Raw genomic sequence first — 27,399 nt, 5'->3', positions numbered from 1 at the left:
ACAACCTCTCCAAACCCATTCTTCACTGTCACAATTTTAATGATGAAGACTTTTCATGTGACTGCTTGGTTATTCATAGAAGCATCTTTTATTAATCAGTCATTTGATAAATCAAAAGAATCTTGTGTGTTTGAACTATTCCACCAATGCAAATGAACCTTATACACAATACAAACAAATGTAAAAATGTATCTTCAGAGACCTGAGTTCCAGTTTCAGTGCAAAGTTGGAAGGCCAGATGGGAAATCACCTCCGTGTCACAGCAACCACCAGTACAAGTGGTGAAGAGCTGCATAGAGTGTAGCGTAATTCTCCGTACATGTTTTTACAAGCTTGTTTTGCTAGCGCACAGTCATCTACAGCCAGTGATGTTCCATACTGGTGCATGCAGTAAGGAAATTCCAATGGGTAACTGGGGAAAAAAATTCCTCAAGGAGTGATCTTAAAAAAGCCAACAAATCCCCAGCAGATGTGAACTCCTACTGAAGTGTCGGAAAAGCAGGTAATCACTGAATAAAGCGAGCTACAAGCTGTTTTTGTTATGATGCTGAAAGAATTGGAAAACCCTCTTATCACACACACACATAGACTATATGACCAAGGGTCGTGTTTTACATCTGACCATGAGCATGTTGGACATCCCATTTCAGACCCAGGTTATTAAATTAGAGTATGTGATTATTTCAGGTATGATAGCCATTCTTCTGATACGTCTTCTTACAAGACTTTGGGCGGCACGACGGCTCAGTGGGTAGCACTGTCGCCTCACAGCAAGAAGGTCCTGAGTATGATTCCCAGGTGAAGAGGTCCGGGTCATTTCTGTGTGGAGTTTGCATGTTCTCCCCGTGTTTGCGTGGGTTTCCTCCATGAGCTTCGGTTTCCTCCCACAGTCCAAAGACATGCAGGTGAGGTGAATTGGAGACAAAATTATTCATAACTGTGTTTGACATAAAGGACTTGAATTGATTAATCTTGTGTAACCAGTAATTACCTGTGCTGTCATGAACGTGTAAAACATGACATTAAAATCATAATAAATAAAGAAAATAAATTTAAAAGACTTTAAAATTTAAAATTTAAAAGCCCATTCAGTCATAAGATGGGCACTGATGGGCAAGAAAGCCTCAGTTAATCAATTCCAATTCATTTCAAAGCTTCAAAGCTGCTCAGTGGGGCTGAGGTCAGAGCTCTGTGCAGGCCAGTGGAGTTTCTTAAAATTAAGGTATTTACAGAGTCAGTTGTGAGAAACGTTGTGAACCCACTAAAATGATTGATTTTTACAGAAATACCAATCAATGTCCCATTAATTCACCAATCACAGTCTAGTCTGGGGAAAGTAAATGACAAAAATGACAAAAACAGATGTATTTTATATGTATGTATATGTACAGTATACACTGATTAGCCATAACATTAAAACCACCTCCTTGTTTCTACACTCACTGTCCATTTTATCAGCTCCACTTACCATATAGAAGCACTTTGTAGTTCTACAATTACTGACTGTAGTCCATATGTGACTGTAGTCTACATACTTTTTTTTAACCTGCTTTCACCCTGTTCTTCAATGGTCAGGACCCCCACAGGGCCACCACAGAGCAGGTATTATTTAGGTGGTGGATCATTCTCAGTACTGCAGTGACACTGACATGGTGGTGGTTGTGTTAGTGTGTGTTGTGCTGGTATGAGTGGATCAGACACAGCAGCGCTGCTGGAGTTTTTAAATACTGTGTCCATTCTATTAGACACTCCTACCTAGTTGGTCCACCTTGTAGATGTAAAGTCAGAGACGATCGCTCATCTATTGCTGCTGTTTGAGTTGGTCATCTTCAAGACCTTCACCGGTGGTCACAGGATGCTGCACATGGGGCGCTGTTGACTGGATATTTTTGGTTGGTGGACTATTCTCAGTCCAGCAGTGACAGTGAGGTGTTTAAAAACTCCATCAGCGCTGCTGTGTCTTATCCACTCAAACCAGCACAACACACACTACCACACCACCACCATGTCAGTGTCACTGCAGTGCTGAGAATGATCCACCACCCAAATAATTCCTACTCTGTGGTGGTCCTGGGAGAGTCCTGACCATTGAAGAACAGCATGAAAGGGGGCTAACAAAGCATGCAGAGAAACAGATGGACTACAGTCAGTAATTGTAGAACTACAAAGTGCTCATATATGGTAAGTGGAGCTGATAAAATGGACAGTGAGTGTAGAGACAAGGAGGTGGTTTTAATGTTATGGCTGATCCGTGTATATGTGTGTGTGTTCATTGTCTCAAAGGGCCACAAACAACCAACATCGCAATTCTGACACTGTCATACAGTAGTTGTACAATAGTTTTCAATGCAGCAGTCCTATTACTTATACAATCCACTGACTGACAATATGAATAGTGCATTCACATGCAGGTTTGTATAAAATGTATTTTAGTTCTGCAACGTTGTTATTTAGACCTGAGAACATAAAAAGTGGGTGTAGCTTCATGAAGTTGTTGCTTTTATCAAACCCTGAATTAAATCGTTTAAAAAATGATTATGATTATTAAGTGTATGTAATTAGGTAGGCTTAACTATTATAACTGGTAAGTAGACCATCCAGCTATTTTATTTTACACACCATTCAATGTGAAAAGTGACAGCGGTGGGTTAAAACAAGAGACCTGAAACTGGGGCTGTTGCTGTTGTGGGTCAGTTCATTAAAATGATTTCAGCAGTTGTATGTCCTTTAACTTTTGCAGTGGTAGGTTAACAAGTGTGTGACAATTCAGTCATGGGTAGAAGTGTACACGTACTTTTGACCATATAGTGTGCATCAGTCCATATAATCACAGAATTTGAGTCTTAAGATGATGGGCACCCAAATGTTAGAGCCTTTTTACACAGATGATGTAGGTCTATAGGTGTTCCTAATAAATTGACAGGTGAAGGTGGATAGAAATAACACAATTGAACTAAATAGGTATGTGAAGATAGTATTTCAATGTGACCTGCGTCCGCCATGCCTGTCATACAGTCCTGCACGGCTCACACACACACACACACACACACACACACACGTACACACACGTACACACACACACACACACACACACACACACACGTACACACACGTACACACACACACGTACATGCTTAGTTTCATTGCTTATCAGCAACTGTGCAGTCAGCCAGCTTCGGTCCTGAGGTAAAGGTTCATTTATTCATATATTAATTCTATATATACTGATGTTATTTCTATTTCACTTGTTCTCTATAATAACAGAGCTGTTTTTATTCTAATAGAATTTACAATATGTAGTGAGTAAAAATGAAAGTAAAAAAAAAAAAGGAAATGACTGAAATGCTGCACCTGTGATCACATTACACAGCTTATATTACAGTGTATTTGTCTTTAATACAAATATAGACTGTTTAAGGTTTATAAGTTAATGTGTATAAGAGAGAAAATAAGCTGCAGTGTCACATGACCTGTTTCATTCATATTGTCCTGGCATCGTAATGTACAGCTCTCTGCTTCCTCATACCTCCTAATGGCATTTAATTACCTTTATAAAGGCCGAACATGTATTATTATTACTCTAATAATAATAATAATTATTATTATTATTATTGTGAATGATATGCAGGCAGAATTATAGAAGTAATCCCCATTTATTAAAACGCGCTTATTAAAACCATCATGTTGGTTTGTAGTTTTTATTTATTTCATTTAACAAAATCCTTTATTTAAGTAGTTCTTTTCTTGTACATTAAAATAAAACATCTGTACGTGACCATTCCAGCATTCCAATCTATTGTAAGCAACAGTGTGATAGAGGTGGTCTTAGTGGAGCGTGGTGATTCACAAACGAACCGACTCATTTGAACGACTCGTTTTGAATCATGACTCGGAAGTGCGGTTAAATCATTTTGAATTTTGAATTAGCCTAACGTCAGAAAGCAACCGCTGCATGTAACGGTTACTTTACATATATACTGTATAGGTAAATGTATATTTATGACTTTACTTACATTTTGCACTATATTTTCGATAAATAATACTCTTATGATGTTAAATACTAATTAAGAATATATTAAATAAGCTACAATGGTTAGTAGCAAGCATTATCAATGTCTTTTTACGTTTTAGGTACAAAGGTCTTAGTACATACTGTACATATACATACAGGCAAGGCAAGTTTATTTGTATAGCACCTTTCATACACATTGGCAATTCAAAGTGCTTCATATAAGGGGGAAAAAAATTAATTAAAGGCATTAAAACATTCCTGAGATCTAAAACCTCAAAGACTTCTTGCAAACATTTAGTTACAATTTAGAGAATATGAAATTAAAACAAGAGAGATACACGTTATTATAAGGGATTAATTATACATATTAACAGGGAAATTACAGTACTAAATACTAAGACTATCCCACAGACTGACAGCAGACAAAGTAACTTATAGTGTGTATGTACAGGGGTTGGACAAAATAACTGAAACACCTGTTTTTAGACCACAATAATTTATTAGTATGGTGTAGGGCCTCCTTTTGCGGCCAATACAGCGTCAATTCGTCTTGGAAATGACATATACAAGTCCTGCACAGTGGTCAGAGGGATTTTAAGCCATTCTTCTTGCAGGATAGTGGCCAGGTCACTACGTGATGCTGGTGGAGGAAAACGTTTCCTGACTCGCTTCTCCAAAACACCCCAAAGTGGCTCAATAATATTTAGATCTGGTGACTGTGCAGGCCATGGGAGATGTTCAACTTCACTTTCATGTTCATCAAACCAATCTTTCACCAGTCTTGCTGTGTGTATTGGTGCATTGTCATCCTGATACACGGCACCGCCTTCAGGATACAATGTTTGAACCATTGGATGCACATGGTCCTCCAGAATGGTTCGGTAGTCCTTGGCAGTGACGCGCCCATCTAGCACAAGTATTGGGCCAAGGGAATGCCATGATATGGCAGCCCAAACCATCACTGATCCACCCCCATGCTTCACTCTGGGCATGCAACAGTCTGGGTGGTACGCTTCTTTGGGGCTTCTCCACACCGTAACTCTCCCGGATGTGGGGAAAACAGTAAAGGTGGACTCATCAGAGAACAATACATGTTTCACATTGTCCACAGCCCAAGATTTGCGCTCCTTGCACCATTGAAACCGACGTTTGGCATTGGCACGAGTGACCAAAGGTTTGGCTATAGCAGCCCGGCCGTGTATATTGACCCTGTGGAGCTCCCGACGGACAGTTCTGGTGGAAACAGGAGAGTTGAGGTGCACATTTAATTCTGCCGTGATTTGGGCAGCCGTGGTTTTATGTTTTTTGGATACAATCCGGGTTAGCACCCGAACATCCCTTTCAGACAGCTTCCTCTTGCGTCCACAGTTAATCCTGTTGGATGTGGTTTGTCCTTCTTGGTGGTATGCTGACATTACCCTGGATACCATGGCTCTTGATACATCACAAAGACTTGCTGTCTTGGTCACAGATGCGCCAGCAAGACGTGCACCAACAATTTGTCCTCTTTTGAACTCTGGTATGTCACCCATAATGTTGTGTGCATTGCAATATTTTGAGCAAAACTGTGCTCTTACCCTGCTAATTGAACCTTCACACTCTGCTCTTACTGGTGCAATGTGCAATTAATGAAGATTGGCCACCAGACTGGTCCAATTTAGCCATGAAACCTCCCACACTAAAATGACAGGTGTTTCAGTTATTTTGTCCAACCCCTGTATATATACATACATACACATACATGCAGTCAGGCTAATTACAGCCACTTAAAATTGCCAAAGGTATTAGTGTGTGTGTGTGTGCATTTGCCCTGTGATGGACTGGCAACCTGTCTCGAGTGTTCCTATCAATTTTGGCCCATTTCTTTTATTAAACCATTCTTTTGATACCACTTTTAAATAAGTAGGTGCATACACCTTGTACAGGTCGACAAACAGATCAGTTTATTTACTTACTCACACCTAGGGGGAAAGTATAGCAGCCAGTCCACCTTCTGCATGTTTTTAAAAGGTGGAAGGAAATCTGACCTGAGAAGAACATGTAAAACTCCTCACAGACACTGACTGGAATCAAGGATTCAAACCAAGACTTCAGGAACCATTCTGCTACCCACCTGGACAACATGTATAGCTGATCTTTGTAAATGTCTAGTTTAATTGCACAAAATATTCATCATTCCAATCCACTTCCACCAAGGTACCAAGTTTCTTGGTGGCACCATAACCACTGTGACCCTTACCAGGTTTTTCAAGGTCACAGTGGTTCAGGCGAGACCTCGGATTGGGTGCCAATTCACTGCAGGGCAACACACACCTGGATGTTTATTTAAATCTAGGGACATATATAATTAAGAGCAACCAGTTTACCTGTTGCATGTTTCGGAAGGTGGACGATACAAGGACACAGTCAATGACTAAGCACAATAATTAATCACTAGCTAAAGTTGTATAACCAGTACAGGCCTACTACAGGGTGTCCCGAAATGAACCGACATTTTAAATTTGCCGCCATTTTTTCACGGCAAAACCAGAGTTGGAGATTTTTTAATTGCTGTCATTAGTAAACGTTGAGGTTAAATCATGAAAAGGTACACAATCGAACAACGCGTAGAAATTGTAAAAATTCACTTTAAAAATGATGATGTGAATTGGCCGCCAAGGTCATGAGACTTCACGCCGTTAGACTTCTTTCTTTGGGGTTATCTTAAGGATAAAGTGTACACCAGCAAACCACAATCCATTGAGGACCTCAAAGAAGAAATTTGACACAACATTGCTGAAATTTCTCAGCAATTATGTCAACGTGTCATGGAAAATTTCATCAAAAGAGTGAACATGTGCTGCCACGGTCGAGGCGGTCATTTGTCAGATGTTTTGTTTCATACATAACCTCCATGTCTTTACTTTCAAATAAAGCAAAAACATTATTAATGTTCAAATACAAATTTAATTTAATTTTATTGGCCGCTCGGGTGGTGCAGCGGTAAAAAGACACGCTGCAACCAGGGCTGGATTCTGAGTACCTCGTATCAAATCCAGCTCTGCTTCACCGGTTCGAAGCCGAGTGGCCGTTTGCTCAGTTGGGGGGGGCGGGACAAAGAACCGGATGTGGGTCTCTCTCCGTCAGAATGCGATTACGACCTCTGCCGGCTGATTAGAGGCGCTAGCACAGAGATGAGGAAGAGTGCCCTTAGGGTGTGTCTCTCATGCAACGCTAGGTGGCACCAAACTCATAAAGGTGTGGGTGAAAATGCATCCGGCTGCTGCTCATATTTTGGAGGGGATATGGGTTAGCTTCGATCTCCTCGGTCAGGGCAGGGTTCGGCATAGACAGAGAGGAAGCACGATGCAAAAAAAACAAAAACATAAATAAATAAATTAAATTGTCAGTTCATTTTGGGTCACTCTGTAGTACCAGTATAATCAGTATGGATCTACTGGTGCTCTTTGTGCATGAATTATTGGGTCTTGTGTTGCTACAACATAAGGCGAGTGTGGCAAGGCAGCTTCTAAACCACATGTATACGGAATAACGGCATGGAAGTGTTAGAGTGAGGTATTGTAGAAAGAAACCCTTTTAAACTAGAAATATAGCACAAAAGGAACAACAGCTGCATCAAAAATGTGTCTCTTTTAAAAGTGGTACATAGTTAATGTGTGTATTGAGTCGTTCTGCCAGTTTTAATTCACACGTGTGTGTTTGTGTGTGTGTTCTCAGCAGCTAAATACGTGATGGCGGAGGACATTCAGCAGAAACTCCAGCAGTACCGCACTGCTCCATTTGATGCCCGTTTCCCCAACCAGAACCAGACCAGGAACTGCTGGCAGAATTATTTAGGTCAGTGAGGGCTGTAGAACAAACCTGAATTAGCATCAGATTAATGCGGAAACCTTAATCCCGAGTTCCTTAATCTCACCAATTTCCAGTGACACACACACTGAGAGGGGATGGAATAGACAGAGAGAGAGAGATCACTGCTTTTCAGCCAGATTATGAGAAGTAAACAGATTTATGGTCCTTCAATCTTGGACTCTGGGGAACTCTTATTATTCTGGCTTAAGACCAGCAAGTGCAACTCCCAATGGCTAGGCTGTTTGCACCGCACATAGACAATTATGTCTGTGTCAATGCTCGATGATTTTTTTTTTTATCAACCACCTTATACTAGTCAAGGTTGTGGTCTGGTTTCACCAGGAAACACTGAGCACAAGGCAGGAATACCCTGGACAGGGCACCAACCCATGCAGGGTTTCAGCTGTGCTGGGCTTCTTCTTGGGAGTTTGTTGTAAATAAACCAGATGATATCAGGTTTGGTGTCTTTTACCTGAGTAGTCCAAGGTTTTGTTCTCCCTGCAACTCCCCCAAACTAGGTAGTTCATCTCTTGGTTTAAAACGTCTAACTGTAGTCTGTGTTGCAATAATTTATAGCTGTGATTTATTTCCACAGATTATCACAGATGCCAAAAAGCGCTGGACGCCAAAGGAGTGGACGTGGCTCCATGCGACTGGTACAAGAGGGTCTACAAATCACTGTGCCCTATGTCCTGGGTGAGTTACACAATTTACAGCTATTTCTAGCACCAAGAAAATGTCCTACTGTAGCTTAAAATGACGTGACCTATGGTGGCACCCAAAAGTGAAAACGCTTTTGTTTAGCATTTGTCTTGAATTTAATATGTTTTTTATTAGAAATCTTAAATCTCAAAGCTTGAAGACCGAAAATCAAAAGAGTTTTCCAAACAATTGCCAGATCTAAAACCCCATTTAGCATTTAAAGGGACTTTTGAAGGTGGAGAAGGCCAAAGATCCAGTAACATCACAAAATGCACTTTGGAATAGTGTAATCATGATGTTTTGAACAAACTTGTGGAGGCCTCAGACTTGGGGCCCCCGCTGTATCTGTCCACCGTGTTTTTAAATCTGCTCGCTCTAACAAGAGAACATTCAGCGCTTACTCCAGCCGCTCCCAAACTGTTAGACATTTCCAGTTCTGAGCAGATGTTCTAATCCCTAGCAGATGTGATTTATATTCTTCTCAGTGAACCGTTTATCGTGGTGTTTATCGTGGTGTCCATAAACTTTTGGACACCATGATAACTTCTCCTTCTCCTTTGACCTTTGTGTTACAACATGCGGTGCTCATTTCAGTAATAGTTAACCACACAACCTGTTTCAACACCACTAACCATAAACTTGGTCCTGGGCTGTGCTTGTAAACAGTTCTCTTTGGTTTCTGCTCTCATTAAAATGCCACCTAGCTTGGACGTAGGCTCACATTCTAGCGAACTCACGTTATCTCCTCTGTGTAAACTCGATCCTCCCTGCAATAAAGTGGAAGCTAATGAATAAATGTAAAATGTATTTTTAAGTGGGAAAATAAGGTGGAGGAGGACAGGGGGGGGGGGGATCTGTTTCAGGCTCTGGGCCTGCTTTTGATAAATCTTGGTGTAAAGCATGAGCTGACTGAATTATTTCCTCGTGTGTGTGTGTGTGTGTGTGTGTGTTAGACTGAGAAGTGGGACACACAACGTGATGAAGGAAATTTCCCAGGGAAGATCTGAAGATCTCTTCATCATCTTTTTGTTGAAAACCTCTAACCTCTATTTATGTGGTATGATCCTGTATACTTGCCGAGTGGGACCTGACCTACATATCCCACGATGCACCAAGGCCTTAGCAGAATGGGATGGTTGTGTATACGTAGTCATTCCTGATGAATGTAAAATTGTTAAGTTGCAGCTTGAGCACTAAAAATCTCGAGCCTTGTAACACCACTCTGCTTCATGTGCTTTATCCAACTACACGTTTCTGTCAGAAAACCACTGCTGGGGTTTGTTTTGGTTTTCTCACTCTAGTTGTACTCTAACCCACATTTAAACCACCAAATCAACACACATTGCTCCAGATGTATATTCTGAAAGACTTTAAGAAGCTTGTTTACCTTCACCATGATTGCTACCTGTTACCTGAAATCTTCTCAGCAAATGAAAAGTGCAGCATTATCATTTAGAACTTCATTTATTTTGAGGCCACCTTTACATTTAGATATGGTAATATAGTGCTTGCTCATAAATACATTATTTTACTATTTTATTTACAGTACATAACTTCACACCTTCATTATCGGCGCTGTCCAGGTTTGCTGGTGTCAGTCATGCAGGTTTTGGGTCTCAGTGCTAGAACAAAACAGTGAAAAATAAGAGTTCATACCAAGGGTTCAAGGGGCTTCAAGGAAACTGATACTACAGTACACACACTTACTGAAACTGGTCATTTGAGGATTGGGAAAAATGGTGCATGGTCTAATGTTCTCAAGTTTTGCTGCAACGTGCAGAAAATAGGTCTAAAATTGGCAGAAATCCATGAACCACGCCTGTCCTCTTTCATCAGGTCAGGCTGGCAGTTGTGGTGTAATGGTTTGAACGCTGCAGCCTATTTGAGTAATGCCTAGTTCACACTGCACGATTTTTGCCCTGATTTTCGCTCGCCGACTGGGCGCCGCTAGATGTCGCGGCTCTGGAGCAACTCGGCGTTCGCTCAGCGATCTAAACTCGGCTCTCAATCGCTATGTGTGAACTACTCAACAACTCGGAGAGATATCTAGCATGTTGAATATCTGGGATCAGTCGGTTGCGACTGGCAATGGGTGCTACACAAGCTTTACAATACTTTACAACACTTGTGAACTTATCGTCCACGCCAAACCATAATACCAACACTGCATTACAAAAAAATATTTATTAACCTCCAACTCACTACAGAACAATCAATTCATGCTGGTCGCGTTGCCAAATCCACTCGGATTCATTTATTTTTCCCTTTGATTTTACGCTGCACATCAGCGCACAACTTTGATCTCTCGCTACTTGTTGACGTGCATTTTTGGACGTGGTATCATAAAACCCCTCGTCACTTCTCACGTGTGTTTTCGTGACAAAACGTAGTTTGGGAGACCAGAGAAGCTCGCCTGCGATTCCAGTTGGTGATAGATGGTGTAGTGTGTGACCCCCTATCGCCGATCAGTCGTGTAGTGTGAAAGCCACACCGACCTGAAAGACTCCCGATTACAAGAGATCCAGTCGTGTAGTGTGAACTTGGCATAAGTGTTGCTGACTATGTGCTTCCCTTTCCTCTAATGGCGATTTCCAGCATGATAACACACCATGTAACCTGGGTTTGTGAACATGCCAATGAGACTAAAGTTCTTCAGTGACCTTTTCAAATGAAAACCTTTGTAATATGGTAAAACGGGAGATTCAGAGCTTGAATATGCAGCTAAAAAATCTGCAGCAATCGTTTTAACATGGACCAAAATCTTAAAGGACTAGAGGAATCCTTGCCATTAAGAACTGAGGCTGTCCAGAGAGTAGAGAGGGACCTACCTAGTATTAATCTGGTGGGTATAAGGAAAATGTATTGTTATTTCTGAGCAAGGTTGGTTTGAGGTTTACCAGCAAAATGATCCAACATTTTAAGAACAAGCCTCAAACAATTACAAGGATTTTCAGCATTTCACCTTAATTAGTTAGCATGGACAATTTGGATAATATTATCAAAAGATTTAAAAACTAGATTTAAAAAGGGCAAAGGTGAAAATCACTGAATTCTTGTGACCTTCAATTCCTCAGATAGCTATAGATAAAAAACAGCACACCTCTGTAACTAATATCACCACATGAACAGTGTTTTGTTGTGTCGAGCTTAATGTTCAAAAGCCTGCCATTGTGAGAGGGTGTATCACTGACCATAGCATTACATTCATCAAGCTAAAGGACTTGCTCAAGGGCAGCTTGGTTGAAGGAATATTTTCAACACTTAATCCTAATCCTAATCATTAAGAAAAGTGGTACTAATCTGGTGTTTCCAATAAACTGGTCAGTGAGTGTGTGTGCCTTTACCTTGGTCGGCTGTGTGTTTCTTCTTGTGATGCTGGACAATCTGATTATCGTTGGTCATCTTCACATCCTGGTCCTCCACGTGGTTACTGTAGAGACACGTGAGACAGGTATTACCACCGTGGCCTTCAAGGAAAGTCTCACGATCGATCAGAAAGTGTTGAATTTTCTCAACTGATTTAACAAGATAGGCAGGTCATGGCACGTTTGGGATCTTACTGATTATCTTTCTGGTCAGCTACACGAGCCAGAATCAAACCAGCACATGGTCTTGAGTTCGAGTCTCAGTGGTGCTACTGACCTGGCAGAGAACTCAACAGGCACGATTGGCCATATCTAAGAGATTGGAGGCTGGATGGGGACTTACTGCTGCAACAGTGACTCCTGCTGGGTGATGCGAGTGTGTGAGTACCTGATGACGGTGTGTCTCTCTCGCTGGGTGATGCGAGTGTGTGTGTACCTGATGACGGTGTGTCTCTCACGCTGGGTGATGCGAGTGTGTGAGTACCTGATGACGGTGTGTCTCTCTCGCTGGGTGATGCGAGTGTGTGTGTACCTGATGACGGTGTGTCTCTCACGCTGGGTGATGCGAGTGTGTGAGTACCTGATGACGGTGTGTCTCTCTCGCTGGGTGATGCGAGTGTGTGAGTACCTGATGACGGTGTGTCTCTCACGCTGGGTGATGCGAGTGTGTGAGTACCTGATGACGGTGTGTCTCTCACGCTGGGTGATGCGAGTGTGTGAGTACCTGATGACGTTGTGTCTCTCACGCTGGGTGATGCGAGTGTGTGAGTACCTGATGACGGTGTGTCTCTCACGCTGGTTGATGTGAGGGTGTGTGTGCACCTTATGACGGTGTTTCTCTTGCTTTAGGTGACGTGTGTGTGTGTACCTGATGACGTTGTGTCTCTCACGCTGGGTGATGCGAGTGTTGTTGGTGAACAGTATGGTGTGGTAGGGCACGATGGGGTCGAGGGTGGGCAGAATTCCTCGTGACACGTGTGTTACACACTCCAGGATCCCGTTATACACCAACAGATCGTCTACAAGCAGCTACACACACACAATTGTGAGTCAGATTTAGTGATAAAAGTGAGTGTAAAAGTGAGTGTGTAAGGGTGTGTGTGTGTGTGTGTGTGTGTGTGTGTGTGTGTGTGTGTGTGTGTGTGTTACCCCAAACTCTTTGACTCCTCTTAGTGGCGTTTTGGAGTAATTCCACAGTTTGATCATGGAGACAGTCATGGGCTGATCAAAGATCACATACACACGATTCACCTGCACACACAAGGCACACACATACACTAGGTGACCAAAAGTATTTGGACACCTGACCATGAACCAAAAACCTAATAATGTGAGTGGGCTCATAAATAAAGAATAAAGGAACAAACCAGGCCGGGCAGCACCGGGGCGAGCCACATGTGGCGTCCGTCATGCGTGTTATTGACACCGCTGATCAGTTTGTCTGGTGTGCGTACGTCACCACTCACACCGTCCAGCACATTGACACTGTCCGGAAATGCTGCGATGTCTGAGAGAGGGCTTAAAGAAAAACACACGTTTAACACACCTCTACACGGGCTACACTGGCCGCTTTCGTTCACCTGCAGGAGGTGGATTTTCACAGATAGCCGTATTGTGTACAGAGGCACGGTATGCCCTTCTGGGAATCAACCACCACTCATGCAGGTGCCAGCAGGGGTCACATCACTGCAGCATTTTAATTCTTATTGAGAAATAAATATCAGCAAAAACAAGACAGATCAAAACAAAACAATGTATATGGTTCTGTGTGTATATACACTGATCAGCCATAACATTAAAACCACCTCCTTGTTTCTACACTCACTGTCCATTTTATCAGCTCCACTTACCATATAGAAGCACTTTGTAGTTCTACAATTACTGACTGTAGTACATCTGTTTCTCTGCATGCTTTGTTACCTGCTTTCATGCTGTTCTTCAATGGTCAGGACCCCCACAGGACCACCACAGAGCAGGTAATATTTGGGTGGTGGATCATTCTCAGCACTGCAGTGACACTGACATGGTGGTGGTGTGTTAGTGTGTGTTGTGCTGGTATGAGTGGATCAGACACAGCAGCGCTGCTGGAGTTTTAAACACCGTGTCCACTCACTGTCCACTATTAGACACTCCTACCAAATTGGTCCACCTTGTAGATGTAAAGTCAGAGACGATCGCTCATCTATTGCTGCTGTTTGAGTCGGTCATCTTCTAGACCTTCATCAGTGGTCACAGGACGCTCCCCACGGGGCGCTGTTGGCTGGATATTTTTGGTTGGTGGACTATTCTCAGTCCAGCAGTGACAGTGAGGTGTTTAAAAACTCCATTAGCACTGCTGTGTCTGATCCACTCATACCAGCACAACACACACTAACACACCACCACCATGTCAGTGTCACTGCAGTACTGAGAATGATCCACCACCCAAATAATACCTGCTCTGTGGTGGTCCTGTGGGGGTCCTGACTATTGAAGAACAGCATGAAAGGGGGCTAACAAAGCATGCAGAGAAACAGATGGACTACAGTCAGTAATTGTAGAACTACAAAGTGCTTCTATATGGTAAGTGGAGCTGATAAAATGGACAGTGAGTGTAGAAACAAGGAGGTGGTTTTAATGTTATGGCTGATCCGTGTATGTATGTACGTATGTAAATATATGGTTGTGCGTGTCTGTACGTTTATGTAAAATATGTGTGTGTAACTGTATATGTGTTTAAGTGTGTGTGTGTGTGTGTGTGTGTGTATATAGAGGATACTGTTCTGGCTGAGAGTGATCTTCTGGTTGTTCTGATCATAAAGCTCCAGGCCGTTCAGCCCGATGTAGTACGGATCCCCCCACGTAGTCAACAGCTGCAGCTGGAATATAACTAATACACACACAATACAAGAAAATAAACACACACAAGTGGTCACACACACACACAAATGAAATGTTTGTTAAGGAACAGTAAAGCTAGATGCTTTATGCTTTAAATCTTGTCACGCTCAAATGATGAATAGCTTGAGCTTAGAAGACTAACAGTGGTGATGTATGTGGGGTGCTACAGATAAACACCTCGGCTACATGCCCGGACTACTTCATGTTGTGATGTTCACATACACTTGTAAAACATTTACATTTACATTTTTGGCATTTAGCAGACGCTTTATCCAAAGCGACTTACAGTACAGTTACAGTATACAGTCTGAGCAATTGAGGGTTAAGGGCCTTGCTCAAGGGCCCAACAGCAGCAACCTGGCAGTGGTGGGGCTTGAACCAGCATCCTTCTGATTATTAGTCCAGTACCTTAACCACTAGGCTACGGCTTGCCACCCCAAAATGTGCACGTGAGGGTGAGGGATCTATTAAGTGTTGAGCTGATGGTAGTTTCTTATAGTTCATGTGCTTAAACCTTTGACAAGGACCAAATCATTATGATCAGCTGAACAGGGTGAAGATCAGCAATGGATAAATACCCACTGCCAGGGTCTGAGGAGGGCTGAGCCACGAACTAATCCATTTTACAATATAAAGTTCGTTTGTTTATTAGGATTTTAACGTCATGTTTTACACTTCGGTTACATTCATGACAGGAACGGTAGTTACTCGTTACACAAGGTTCATCAGCTCACAAGTCCTGGACAATTTAGTGTCTCCAATTCACCTCACTTGCACGTCTTTGGACTGTGGGAGGAAACCGGAGCACCCGGAGGAAACCCACGCGGACACGGGGAGAACACGCAAAGTCCACACAGGAAGGACCCGGAGCGCCCCGCCTGGGGCTCGAACCCAGGACCTTCTTGCTGTGAGGCGACAGTGCTACCCACCGAGCCCCCGTACCGCCCTACAGTGTACAGAAGGTAAATGAGCTGCTGGTAACCTCCAGATCTCCGAGCTGTTTTGACAAGTAATAATGAGGGTAGTCCTGATGCCTTGGCCGAACGGTGTGTAGTGTGTTAATGAAGTGTAGCAATAGAAATAGAATTCGTTAGGGAAACAAGGATACATCCAGACGGCATGAGTGGAGCCTCATACTCCATGCTGGCCTCCTCTTCACCCCTAAACACAGCATCATACGTAGTATTAATTAAGAATGATTTCACACAACCATGCATGTTATTAACTACAGAGTAACACAAGCATGATGGGATGAGGGGTGTGTGATTACTTTAGCATAAACTACACACTGCACAAAACAGTACAGGTCTGTCCGAAAACCTAGTCTCTACATAGACGCATTGTACGTCATCCTACACTCCTGAGAAGAGGGCGTGTCTAAATTCTTAGATACTTTAAAATGCTCATACTAAGGTGCCTCGCTTCGGAGCGATAATCTGACAGAATGACGAGGGAGCGTCCAATGCTTCCTTAGCACTGAAGGCAATCCCAGCGTTCAGTGCGGCACGACTTTTCTCTCCAAACATTTCAAATATGGCGGATGAATGCGGAGCAACCAACAGAGTTTTTTCAAATGTAAATAAATTCTCATGACTTTTTAATCTGTATAAAGGTGCACAAGTGTCGTTTATTTGCTCGTCAGTGGCAGTTTAACCGTTTTCCGCACACGGAGGGAGACGTTAGCTGGCATGCTAGCGGGTTGTGCCGCCTCAGCCCATTGGTTTGAACAACCTGAGGCTAACTGTGTTAGCTTAGTGAGAGAAAACTGCGGTGACACTATTGCTGATTATGTAGCGTGTATGAATGACCTGCAGTGGCGACTCCTCTAAGACTGCAAGGGAAGCTCAGCTTCCCCTAAAATGTCAAAAATTAAATGGTCAAATATGTACAGTTGTGTTAACATTTCACTGACTACAAATGCGTTAGAACACGTTCATCTCGAAGACGAGTTCGTTCAGAATCAGCTACTTATCACAAATCGACTGACTCGAACTTCTCATACATTCCCGGAGCCTCAGTGCTTTTGTCCGCAGAATCTGAGCGTCTCTTCACTTCAACGGGGCTGCATGGGAGTTTTTTTTTTTAATTGCTTCGAAACTCGTCGGTCATTGGATAAATGCCACGATTTTGTCCCGCCCCCGGACGCTGAGCGTCTCTGGGGGTGAATGGGGCTGTGGGCGGGTCTGGACGCTGAGCTTCTGCAAGATGATTGGAGGATGAGTCGAAAGGCTGAATCCCGTTTTGATTGACAGCTATTTTGAGATCTACACGTCACTTAATCACTGGGAGCTTCAGTCCCATCGCGGATTTTGCGAGTGAAGTCGAAAGACAAACTGAAACCCATTTCAGGCCATTTTCTTGAAAAGGAACGGAGGGCAGAATTTATATATAAATGAATTGACACATTTTATGATGTAAGCCGACAATGAGCTTCCCCTGTTTGAAAGACCAGCAGCCGCCACCGATGACCTGCCTTATGAGTCTGATGTCTTATTAGAATCCGCTCTACTGAGGCAGCTGTCCAGGTAGGCAGTAGACAGCAAGGCAGCTCACCAGGTTTTCGAACAGACCCTACATTTACTCTAATTCCATGTTACCTGTCAGTTAATGTTTCCTTTTTTCAAAGACTTAAGTCATTTTAATAGTTACAGTCTCTAACCAGGGGTGTGCAAACTTTTGACAAAGTTCTATGTTGATTTTTAGAAGTCCTGACTTGAACCCTTTTGCTTGTTTATTAGGATTTTAACGTCATGTTTAACACTTCGGTTACATTCATGACAGGAACGGTAGTTACTCATTACACAAGATTCATCAGTTCACAAGTCCTGGACAATTAAGCATCTCCAATTCACCTCACTTGCACGTCTTTGGACTGTGGGAGGAAACCGGAACTCCCGGAGGAAACCCACACAGACACGGGGAGAACACGCAAACTCCACACAGGAAGGACCCGGACCGCCCCGACTGGGGACCGAACCCAGGACCTTCTTGCTGTGAGGCGACAGTGCTACCCGCTGAGCCACCGTGCCGCCCACTTGAACCCTTGTAAGATGTTTTGGGTCGGCAGCTCATGTTGGAAAACCCGAGTTAAATAAAAATGACTGGAACCAAAAGCTTTTGTTTTATGTTTCTTGCTGTGTGATTTATATGAGTGTGAGATCGTGTCGAATCTAAAGTCTTATAAACGCTTTATGAGCAGTCGTACCCGTGAGACTCCAGTGGGTGTGTGTTTTTACACACACTGCTAGGCTGAACATAGTCCATGAACAGAATCTCCTGAGCAAAGTCGAAGTGGCAGTTCCCCGGACCCTTCCGTACCAGGAAACCGTCCGGAGGAGACACACACACGCCGTCTACGTACACACCCAAGGACTGCACCTGATACACACACACACACACACACACACACATGCTAGTTATGCTCCTTGCACACGTTAACATTTTTACACTTACATTTTTGTTTTAATCCAAAGCGACTTACATTATGCAGTCTAAGCAATTAAGGGTTAAGGGCCTTGCTCTGGCAGTGGTGGGGTTTGAACCAGCAACCTTCTGCTTACTAATCCAGTACCTTAACCACTAGGCTACAACTGCCCTATATAGACTATATGGTCAAAAAGTATGTGGACACCAGACCATACGCTTGATGGACTTGCCATTCTAAAACCATAGCATTGTATTAATTATTTTTATGCAGTCTGCACACTTTGCTGCTATAACAGGCTCCAGTCTTACGGAAGGGCGCTTTGGTCATCTAGAAAGTGAGGACCTGGCTCTGTTCAGGTCACTGAAGCTCCTATTCAACAAACCTTTTGACCTAGAGTGATGCACAGGGGCACAGTCATGCTGGAACAGGAAAGGACCGTACCCTAAATGTCACCGCAAAGCAATGGGCGTGGCTGCACCAGCAGAATCGCATAATTAAAAAAAGGGTGTCCACATATTTTTGCCAATACAGACACACGAGATTTAGGACTAGTTATTTTCTCTCATTCCATGTCTCTCACCCCTCTGTAGGAGTCCTCTGGTGATTTGTTGTAGTTCCAGACTCTGAGGCCAGCAATAGTGTGTGATTGGTTGAAGCGTACGGTGAGGGTGTGGTCAGAGCCAGGGGAGAACGGAATCAGCCACATGTGCTCATCAGCCGTTGTGACTTTCTCTCCATCGAACAACCTGAACCACAGAGGAGAGATGGGCAGAGAGTGAGGACAGATGAAAGATGAGACAGATGACAGATGAGAGGCCATCACAGTGTGGGACTCACTTGTCCAGAGTGCGGAGGTCATCGTTGTACTCTGGAAGGTCATTGAGGTCTCGTGGTGATGCGGTTACCATAGAGACGTCGACCGGGATGCTCTGTCCCTCTTTGCCGACGATCTCCAAACCGGTAAGGCCCAGGTAGTGAGAGTCACCCCATGTGGACATCAGGGTCAGAGACACGGCTACACACAGAAGAGTAAGACATCTTAGCACTGCCCTCAGTCATGGTGTGTGTGTGTGTGTGTGCGCAGTACAGAGCAGTTCAATTTACAGCCCACACACAACACATGAACCACCATCTGAAAACCACTCTGTCTGTGAGACCAGATTAAAAACAGGTGGTTAGTTGTTGCAGAGGTCTGTCGCACTAGCTCACCACTGCGGAGACCTGGGTTCAAATCTCACAGCTGCTACCAGCCCGTTTTATCAGAATTCGACAGTGATTTGACATCTACTGTCATTCTATTAGATCAGACAGGAACCTGGTACTGTATAGATATAAATAACTGGTCGGTGGGGTCTGAATGACCCGTCTCTTCCTTATCTGGTGTCTGTTTATGCTAGTATAGGAGGATGATCTTACTCTTTCCTGTGAAGAAGCCAGAACTTTGCAACACTGCATCAGCACACGGTTCTACTGCAGGGGCGTCGTTTATCTGAAATATCAGAATCAGAATACTTTATTGATCCCAGAGGGAGACTGCAGTTCTTACAGTAGCACCCATTTATGTAGAAAGAATAAACACTCTACTAGCTTAAAACAAAGAAAAAAGAAGAAGAAATATTTGCAAATAGAAGTTATAAAGTTATTTTACACAGAATTAAATAATTAAAATACTTATATTTAAAAATTATTGCACCTATGAACAAACACACACACAAAATAAGTCAACTAAAAATGTCACTGAGGAAGTCACATCAGGGCAACACCTATCACACCTAGTGGGAGTTTAGAGAAGCATTTACATTTTTGGCATTTAGCAGACGCCCTTATCCGGAGCGACTTACAGAAGAGCTTCCATAGTGAACCTTTCATTACTCTAGTTTAAGTAGACAACAGTACAAGAACACAAACCTGCTGAAACCCTGTTAGAACCAAAGTTAGTGTTTTTTTTTTTTTTTGCAAGAAATGAATTAGAGTGTTAGTAAGTACAAGTCAGCTTAAGTGCTTAGTAAAGAGGTGATGAAGGTTTTTAATACTTTTTTAAAGAAAGCGAGAGACTCAGATGTTCGGACAGACAGAGGAAGCTCGTTCCACCACTTGGGTGCTAGAACAGAGAAGAGCCTTTATACTTGTCTTCCTCGAGTCCTGGGTGGAGGATCAAGTCGGGCGAGACTAGTGGCTCGGAGGTTGCGTGGTACAGAGCGGGGTTTGATTAGACCTCGAAGGTAACTTGGGGCTGGTCCATTTTTGGCTTTGTAAGCGAGCATCAGTGTTTTAAACTAAATGCGTGCAGCTACAGGAAGCCAGTGAAGAGAAGCCAATCCACCTACTGCTCGCATTTGAAAGATGAAAGAAAAGAAAACCTGTGTAAAACCGTATAAGCAACTTCATAAAGTTTTGTTTCAATTCAATTTCCCACCCTTTATGCATCATCCTGATTTGAACATCCCAATTTCCCTGTGTAATCTGGCAACCTCTTCACCCGTGCTGGCTGAGGAGAGTTACAGGCTAGCATGTGTCTCCTCCAACATCCGTCCAGAGGACCACAGTACTTCCTCTGTCTTCATAAAATATTTATTCTGTTCCCATGCAGGTCAATTTGGATATACCCAGTTTCCCTGAGCACTATGGCCAAGCCACCTGATGATTTCCAACACCAAGTGACAAATTCTTACAGACTTTGGGCACCTATGGAGGACCATGTGACTCCCTTTATATTCTTCTATGTTGAAGTCTTGACCAAACAGTAAGAGCCGCTACTGTACCCCATCCTGACCCTGCCAACTGTGCCTGTTAAGTACCCGACCAGGCGGGTGACATTTACATTTATGACATTTAGAGGATGCATTTATCCAAACTGATCAATAGATGTGACCTAATACAATTTAAGCAAATAAGGGTTAGGGCCATGCTCAAGGGCCCAACTGTGGGACCCTGGCAGTGGTAATGCTTGTGCCAGCAACCTTCTGTCCGTAATGTAATGAAATATTTTAAATAACCCAGCTACACTACTGACAACAACATATTGATTAATTCAGCCGTACATTCCATATTGGTTGCAGCTCTGCATTCATTTCTCACTATTAACAAGAGCACACATGGAATTGTGGGTAACACTCACAGGTGAATCATCCTCCTTTAACTCGCTCTCTTCGTCTCCATCTGCAGTACGAGGACGCTCAATGTCCTCCCCACCCCCCGCAGATCCCGTCCCCTCAGTATCCCCCATAAACGTGTCATCAAAGCGAGACATGGCCTCCAGGATCTCATCATCAGTGGTGAAGAGGATCGTATCACCAAACTGATCCAGTCCTGAAAGAGAGAGTGAGAGACTCATACAGGGAACATGATACTCTAACTAGTTCCTGGTGCCCCTAGTTTCCTCAGACAGTTTCTTCTGCCTTTAATCCCTGATGTCCCACAGTTTTATTTGCCTATAGTTTTACTTGCCTATAGTTTTATTTGCCTATAGTTTTACTTGCCTATAGTTTTATTTGCCTGTAGTTTTATTTGCCTATAGTTTTACTTGCCTATAGTTTTACTTGCCTATAGTTTTATTTGCCTATAGTTTTATTTGCCTATAGTTTTATTTGCCTATAGTTTTACTTGCCTAGTTTTACTTGCCTATAGTTTTACTTGCCTATAGTTTTATTTGCCTATAGTTTTATTTGCCTATAGTTTTATTTGCCTATAGTTTTACTTGCCTATAGTTTTACTTGCCTATAGTTTTACTTGCCTATAGTTTTATTTGCCTATAGTTTTATTTGCCTATAGTTTTACTTGCCTATAGTTTTACTTGCCTATAGTTTTATTTGCCTATAGTTTTACTTGCCTATAGTTTTACTTGCCTATAGTTTTATTTGCCTATAGTTTTACTTGCCTATAGTTTTACTTGCCTATAGTTTTACTTGCCTATAGTTTTATTTGCCTATAGTTTCACTTGCCTATAGTTTCACTTGCCTATAGTTTTATTTGCCTATAGTTTTATTTGCCTATAGTTTTACTTGCCTATAGTTTTACTTGCCTATAGTTTTACTTGCCTATAGTTTTATTTGCCTATAGTTTTATTTGCCTATAGTTTCACTTGCCTATAGTTTTATTTGCCTATAGTTTTATTTGCCTATAGTTTTACTTGCCTATAGTTTTACTTGCCTATAGTTTTATTTGCCTATAGTTTTATTTGCCTATAGTTTCACTTGCCTATAGTTTTATTTGCCTATAGTTTCACTTGCCTATAGTTTCATTTGCCTATAGTTTTATTTGCCTATAGTTTTACTTGCCTATAGTTTTATTTGCCTATAGTTTCACTTGCCTATAGTTTTATTTGCCTATAGTTTCACTTGCCTATAGTTTCATTTGCCTATAGTTTTATTTGCCTATAGTTTTACTTGCCTATAGTTTTACTTGCCTATAGTTTTATTTGCCTATAGTTTTATTTGCCTATAGTTTTACTTGCCTATAGTTTTATTTGCCTATAGTTTTATTTGCCTATAGTTTTACTTGCCTATAGTTTTATTTGCCTATAGTTTTATTTGCCTATAGTTTTACTTGCCTATAGTTTTATTTGCCTATAGTTTTATTTGCCTATAGTTTTACTTGCCTATAGTTTTATTTGCCTATAGTTTTACTTGCCTATAGTTTTATTTGCCTATAGTTTTATTTGCCTATAGTTTTATTTGCCTGTAGTTTTATTTGCCTATAGTTTTATTTGCCTATAGTTTCCAGTGTCTCTTTAGACCCTAATTTTTCCACTAGTTTCTTTTTCTACAGTTTCCTATCCACTTGGTTCCTAATGTCCTATAGTTTTTCTTAGCCTGTAATTTCTTTGACCCTTAGTCCCCGATGTCTTCTAGTTTTCGTAGCCCAGAGTTTTATTTTTCTTTAGTTTGTGATATCCACTAGTTTCCTTTAACCTATAAATGTATTTTTCTTTAGTTCCTATTGTCTCCAGTTTCCAATGTCCACTAGTTTTTAATATCCCATAGGTTTAGAATTTTCATTTTTCTTTAGTTCCAAAGTTCCCTAATTTCCTTTTATTCTTGGTTTTTCATGTCTCAGAATAGTGCCTAATGTGTAATTCCCCTCTGGTTTCCAGTGTCCCCTAGTTTCCTTTTCTCAATGTTTCCAGTATTTTAGAATTTTATTTCTTTAGTTCTCAATGTCAGAGATTCATTGTCCTTTTCTCTCAATTTCTAATGTCTTAGAAATTTCCCTCTAGTTACCAATGTCCCCTAGTATCTAATGTCCCCTGGTTTCCTTTCCTCTTAGTTTCTAATATTCTGCTAGTTTTATTTCCCTTTAGTCCCCAATGTCTCCTAATTTCATCTTAGAACAATGTTTTAGAATAACATTTCTATATAGCTCACAATGTCTCCGTATATCATTTCCCTCTAGTTTCCTTGTTCCCTTGTTTCCTTTTCTCAGCGTTTCCAATATCTTAGAATTTTCCTTAGTTCCTTAGTTCATTTCCTAGCACCAAATATCCCCTGGTTTCCTTCCCTTTTAGTCTCTTATACACCCCTAGTTATATTTCCTCTAGTTCTCAATGTCTTCTAATTTCCTCTTAGATTTCAATGTTTCTTTCAAGCTTACAATGTACTAGAATTTGATTTCCCTGTAGTTACAAATGGGGGTGGCACGGTGGCTTAGTGTGTATCACTGTCGCCTCACAGCAAGAAGGTCCTGGGTTCGATCCCCAGGCGGGGCGGTCCGGGTCCTTCCTGTGTGGAGTTTGCATGTTCTCCCCGTGTCTGCGTGGCTTTCCTCCGGGAGCTCTGGTTTCCTCCCACAGTTAAAATATTTGATTTGCATCATTGTTGTTCTTACAACAGTCAACAAAACAATCCCCAATGGAAAGTTGGGCTCTGAAAATCTCTTTCATAGGGTGATGAGGGCTGTTTACCTCCTGTTAACGTTCCAGATGCTTTAGCAATCTCTCCTCTGAAGATTTTCCTTCCATCCAGCAGCATCTCCACATCCTTCACCCCTCTAACTGAGTAAATGCGGGACTTGTTGTAGTTCCAGACGCGAATCATGGCGAGACGTCTCTTCTCTCCCAGGTCTAGTCTGATCTCGCAGCTCTTTCCTGGAGTGAACGGTGCCTGCCACATATGGGAGTCGTCCTGTGTGCGCTGAACACCATCCGCTACCGTGGACACATCACTATTAACCTCGACGAGGCCGTTGACGACAGCCGTGACATGCTGCGGTGCGATTGGCTCGCCGCTCGCGCTGAATATCTCCAGACCATTCAGCCCCACATAGTGACGGTCCCCCCACGTGGACAAAATACGCATCACAAGTTGGCGCCCGTCAGGAAGGACCGGGATCTCGAAATCCTCCTCCGGGTCAGACATCATGGGGTCGGGGCTCACCGGCTCAGGGGTCTTGGGGGAGAAGCGGCTCCTGCGTTGGAGGAATTCGGAGAGGGCGTCGTCTGGATGGCTGAACTTTGTCAGCAAGTCCTGCGATTTCACCGTCACTGCTGGCATGTGCCCTGGATCACTCAGCCCACGAGACTGTCCCCGATGGTTACCAGCAGCAACGGTCCCAAGCTTCTCTATAGGAACGAAACAGAAACAACTGGAGTTGAGGGCAAACTTAAACAGTTAGAAGGTTTGTTATTAACTTAGTTCATACAGTCCATCCAGTTTATTACACATTTGCAACGGACTATGAACATGACAAGATTTAATGCAAATAATTAAGTAAAGAATTGTACTCAGTAAAAGAAATGACATGCCCTGAGCATTTGGGCATGGTCTCTGGCATGCATTGGGCCTCAGGGTTAGTTTACTTTGACAGTAACAGAACGGGAGCCAGTATCAACATAGAGGATTACCGAGGATCAATGCGCTTTCTAAACTGGCTTATAATCTTACTGTAGCTTACATAAACTCCTTTCAGTATAACAAACGGCAAAAGCTACATGTGTGTGTGAGAAGTCATTCTATAACCACTCCATGCCAGATGTCACAACACAACGGCTGAGCCGCTCAGGTGGCGCAGCGGTAAAAAGAAACGCGCTGCAACCAGGGCTGGATTCTGAGAAGCGTGGTATTGAATCCAGCCTTGCTTTACCGGTTCGAAGCTGAGTGGCTATATGAGCAACGATTGGCCGGTTGCTCATGTGGGGGGTGGGACAAAGAACCGGATGTGGGTCTCTCTCTGTCAGAATGCGGTTGCGTTCTCTGCCGGCTGATTGGAGGCGCTTGCACAGAGATGGGAGAGGGTGCCCTTGGGGTGTGTCTCTCCGCATGCAACGCTAGGTGGCGCCAAACTCGTCAATGTGTGGGTGGCAAAGATGCATCTGGCTGCTGCTCGTGTTTCAGAGGGGATACGGGTTAGCTTCAGTCACCTCCGTCAGGGCAGGGTTCGGCATAGACAGAGAGGAAGTACGATGCTAATTGAACAATTGGATGCGCTACAAGGGGAGAAAAAGGGGTAAAAAAAAAACAAAAAAAACCAAAAAAAAACCACAACGGCTGAGGCAGAAATAACACGATCTGCTGCAAGTCGCCCTGTGTTCACTTTGTACGTCTTTTTCAAGCCATTCAAAGGTGGACTTGCTCCTGATGCTTGATCTAACAGCACTTAAGCTTCAGGATTGGTTGGTAAAATGCTGAATTCATGGCTTTGCCAATAAAGGCAAGTCACCAGGGCCCTGAAGCAACAAAGCATCCCCAAACATGGTTTTACGCCCCATTTAACAGGTTCCATTTTTGCCTCTGTAGTCCACGGAACATTATTCCAAAAGGCTTTTTTTTGCAAGATGATTCATTTGACATTTTCAGCATTTAGCAGACGCTTTTATCCAAAGCGACTTACAGTTATGACTGAACATGAGGGTTAAGGACCTTGCTCAGGGGCCCAACAGTGGCAACTTGGCGGTGGTGGGGCTTGAACCGGCAACCTTTTGATTACTTGTCCAGTACCTCAACCACTGAGCTATCACCGCCACTGATTCACAATTCCTTAAAGGTTTAGACTTTCACAACATTTATGGATTTATATGACACTTTCTAGATTTTGTTGTTGATGCACTGACCATTTCTGGGACAACTTACCACTGTTTCAGGTTTTCTCTTACTGTAGTTCGCTAGAATGTCCATAGCACCTTAATCTGTATCACTTTAACCTGCATAGCACCTTAATCTTAATCTGCACCTTAATCTGTATATTGTTTTTAGCTGTATATCTTGTTTATAGTACGTTCAGTAATATATTCAACTTCATAGATCTTGTTCATACCACTACTATTCACCCACTGTAAATAATGTATATCATAGATACCGTATATCCTGCACTTTCTGCTTATTGCACTTCTGGTTAGATGCTAAACTGCATTTCGTTGCCTTGTACTTGTACATGTGTAATGACAATAAAGTTGAATCTAATCTAATCTTATCTAATCTAGAATCCCAATTGCTTTGTAAAACCTTCCTAATACTGTACATTTTTCTGAATTTTTAGTGGCATGTTGTGCGGCTTCATTAAGACCTACTTTACGTTGCTAAGAAGAAGGACTGCAGTAATCAAGTCTGAGTGGGTCTAGTCTAATTAAATCCGACAGTCACTCAAATTTAGTTCTTTGTTTATGCCAAGTTCACACTACACGACTTTCCAAGTGGTCGGGTCGCTGTACAGTTCACACTACACGACTGATCGGTGATAGGGGGTCACACACTACACCATCTATCACCAACTGGAATCGCAGGCGAGCTTCTCTGGTCTCCCAAACTACGTTTTGTCATGAGACAAACGCGAGAAGTGACGAAGGGTTTAATGTCCAAAAATGCACGTCAACAAGTAGCGAGAGATCAAAGTTTGTGCGCTGATGTGCAGCGTAAAATCAAGTAGGAAAAATAGGAACAGCATGGATTGTTCTATAGTGAGTTGGAGGTTAATAAATATTTTTTTGCAATGCAGCGTGGGTATTATGTATTGTAGAGAACGATCAGGTCAGAAATACTGTATAACACTTGTGTGTGTGCTGATGTATTCTGATATAAACCATATTACGCCCCTGTCCCACTATTTACACTCCTACCCTGCGTTTCCCCTCACACCGTATCTTGCGTTCTCATTGGCTGTTAGACATAGCACTCATTGCCAGTCTGGCAACTCAGATCCAGATATTTGACAAGCTAGAAATCTCGCTTCGG

At 42.6% G+C, this 27,399-nt stretch overlaps 3 protein-coding genes across 8 annotated transcripts in view; 2 read left to right on the top strand and 1 right to left on the bottom strand.

Moving 5' to 3' along the window:
- The window catches only part of lyrm1 (LYR motif containing 1), a 176,436-nt gene that overhangs the window by 108,424 nt on the left and 40,613 nt on the right, over positions 1-27,399 (top strand). The window lies entirely within an intron of this gene.
- Positions 3,886-9,786, top strand: LOC134310807 (cytochrome c oxidase subunit 6B1). 5 transcript variants are annotated; one of them, XM_062992498.1, is made up of 5 exons: positions 3,937-3,985; positions 4,132-4,175; positions 7,730-7,849; positions 8,460-8,560; positions 9,520-9,786. In XM_062992498.1, exons 3-5 carry the CDS (start codon positions 7,744-7,746, stop codon positions 9,571-9,573), a joined length of 261 nt encoding a protein of 86 aa, XP_062848568.1. In that variant the 5' UTR covers positions 3,937-3,985; positions 4,132-4,175; positions 7,730-7,743; the 3' UTR covers positions 9,574-9,786. The 5 variants fall into 5 exon arrangements, with proteins under 5 accessions (XP_062848567.1, XP_062848572.1, XP_062848568.1 ...); XM_062992499.1 differs by having other exon boundaries at positions 3,958-3,985; positions 4,132-4,170; XM_062992501.1 differs by having other exon boundaries at positions 3,970-3,985; positions 7,733-7,849.
- The window catches only part of LOC134310805 (katanin-interacting protein), a 32,972-nt gene continuing 15,584 nt past the window's right edge, over positions 10,012-27,399 (bottom strand). For both annotated transcript variants that reach the window (XM_062992495.1, XM_062992496.1), the window contains exons 16-28: positions 24,138-24,794; positions 21,357-21,547; positions 19,655-19,727; positions 19,076-19,253; positions 18,819-18,984; positions 18,017-18,189; positions 15,920-15,972; positions 14,690-14,800; positions 13,299-13,438; positions 13,081-13,182; positions 12,800-12,960; positions 11,911-11,996; positions 10,012-10,188 (exon numbers count right to left, since the gene is read on the bottom strand). In XM_062992495.1, coding sequence (XP_062848565.1) covers positions 10,133-10,188; positions 11,911-11,996; positions 12,800-12,960; positions 13,081-13,182; positions 13,299-13,438; positions 14,690-14,800; positions 15,920-15,972; positions 18,017-18,189; positions 18,819-18,984; positions 19,076-19,253; positions 19,655-19,727; positions 21,357-21,547; positions 24,138-24,794 — 2,147 coding nt within the window. In that variant the 3' untranslated portion in view covers positions 10,012-10,132. The remainder of the gene's footprint in view (positions 10,189-11,910; positions 11,997-12,799; positions 12,961-13,080; positions 13,183-13,298; positions 13,439-14,689; positions 14,801-15,919; positions 15,973-18,016; positions 18,190-18,818; positions 18,985-19,075; positions 19,254-19,654; positions 19,728-21,356; positions 21,548-24,137; positions 24,795-27,399) is intronic.

The sequence above is a fragment of the Trichomycterus rosablanca genome, chromosome 3 (assembly GCF_030014385.1).
Source record: "Trichomycterus rosablanca isolate fTriRos1 chromosome 3, fTriRos1.hap1, whole genome shotgun sequence".
Taxonomy (NCBI): Eukaryota; Metazoa; Chordata; class Actinopteri; order Siluriformes; family Trichomycteridae; genus Trichomycterus; species Trichomycterus rosablanca.
The sequence above is the reverse complement of the archived record's forward strand: the minus strand, read 5'-3'. Positions and strand labels throughout refer to the sequence as shown.

Excerpts from the sequence above, each read along its gene's own strand:
- LOC134310807 (XM_062992497.1), top strand. The coding sequence starts at position 7,744 with ATGGCGGAGGACATTCAGCAGAAACTCCAGCAGTACCGCACTGCTCCA. Across the intron at positions 7,850-8,459 it reads CTGCTGGCAGAATTATTTAG|ATTATCACAGATGCCAAAAA; the intron begins GTCAGTGAGGGC and ends TTATTTCCACAG. Across the intron at positions 8,561-9,519 it reads CACTGTGCCCTATGTCCTGG|ACTGAGAAGTGGGACACACA; the intron begins GTGAGTTACACA and ends TGTGTGTGTTAG.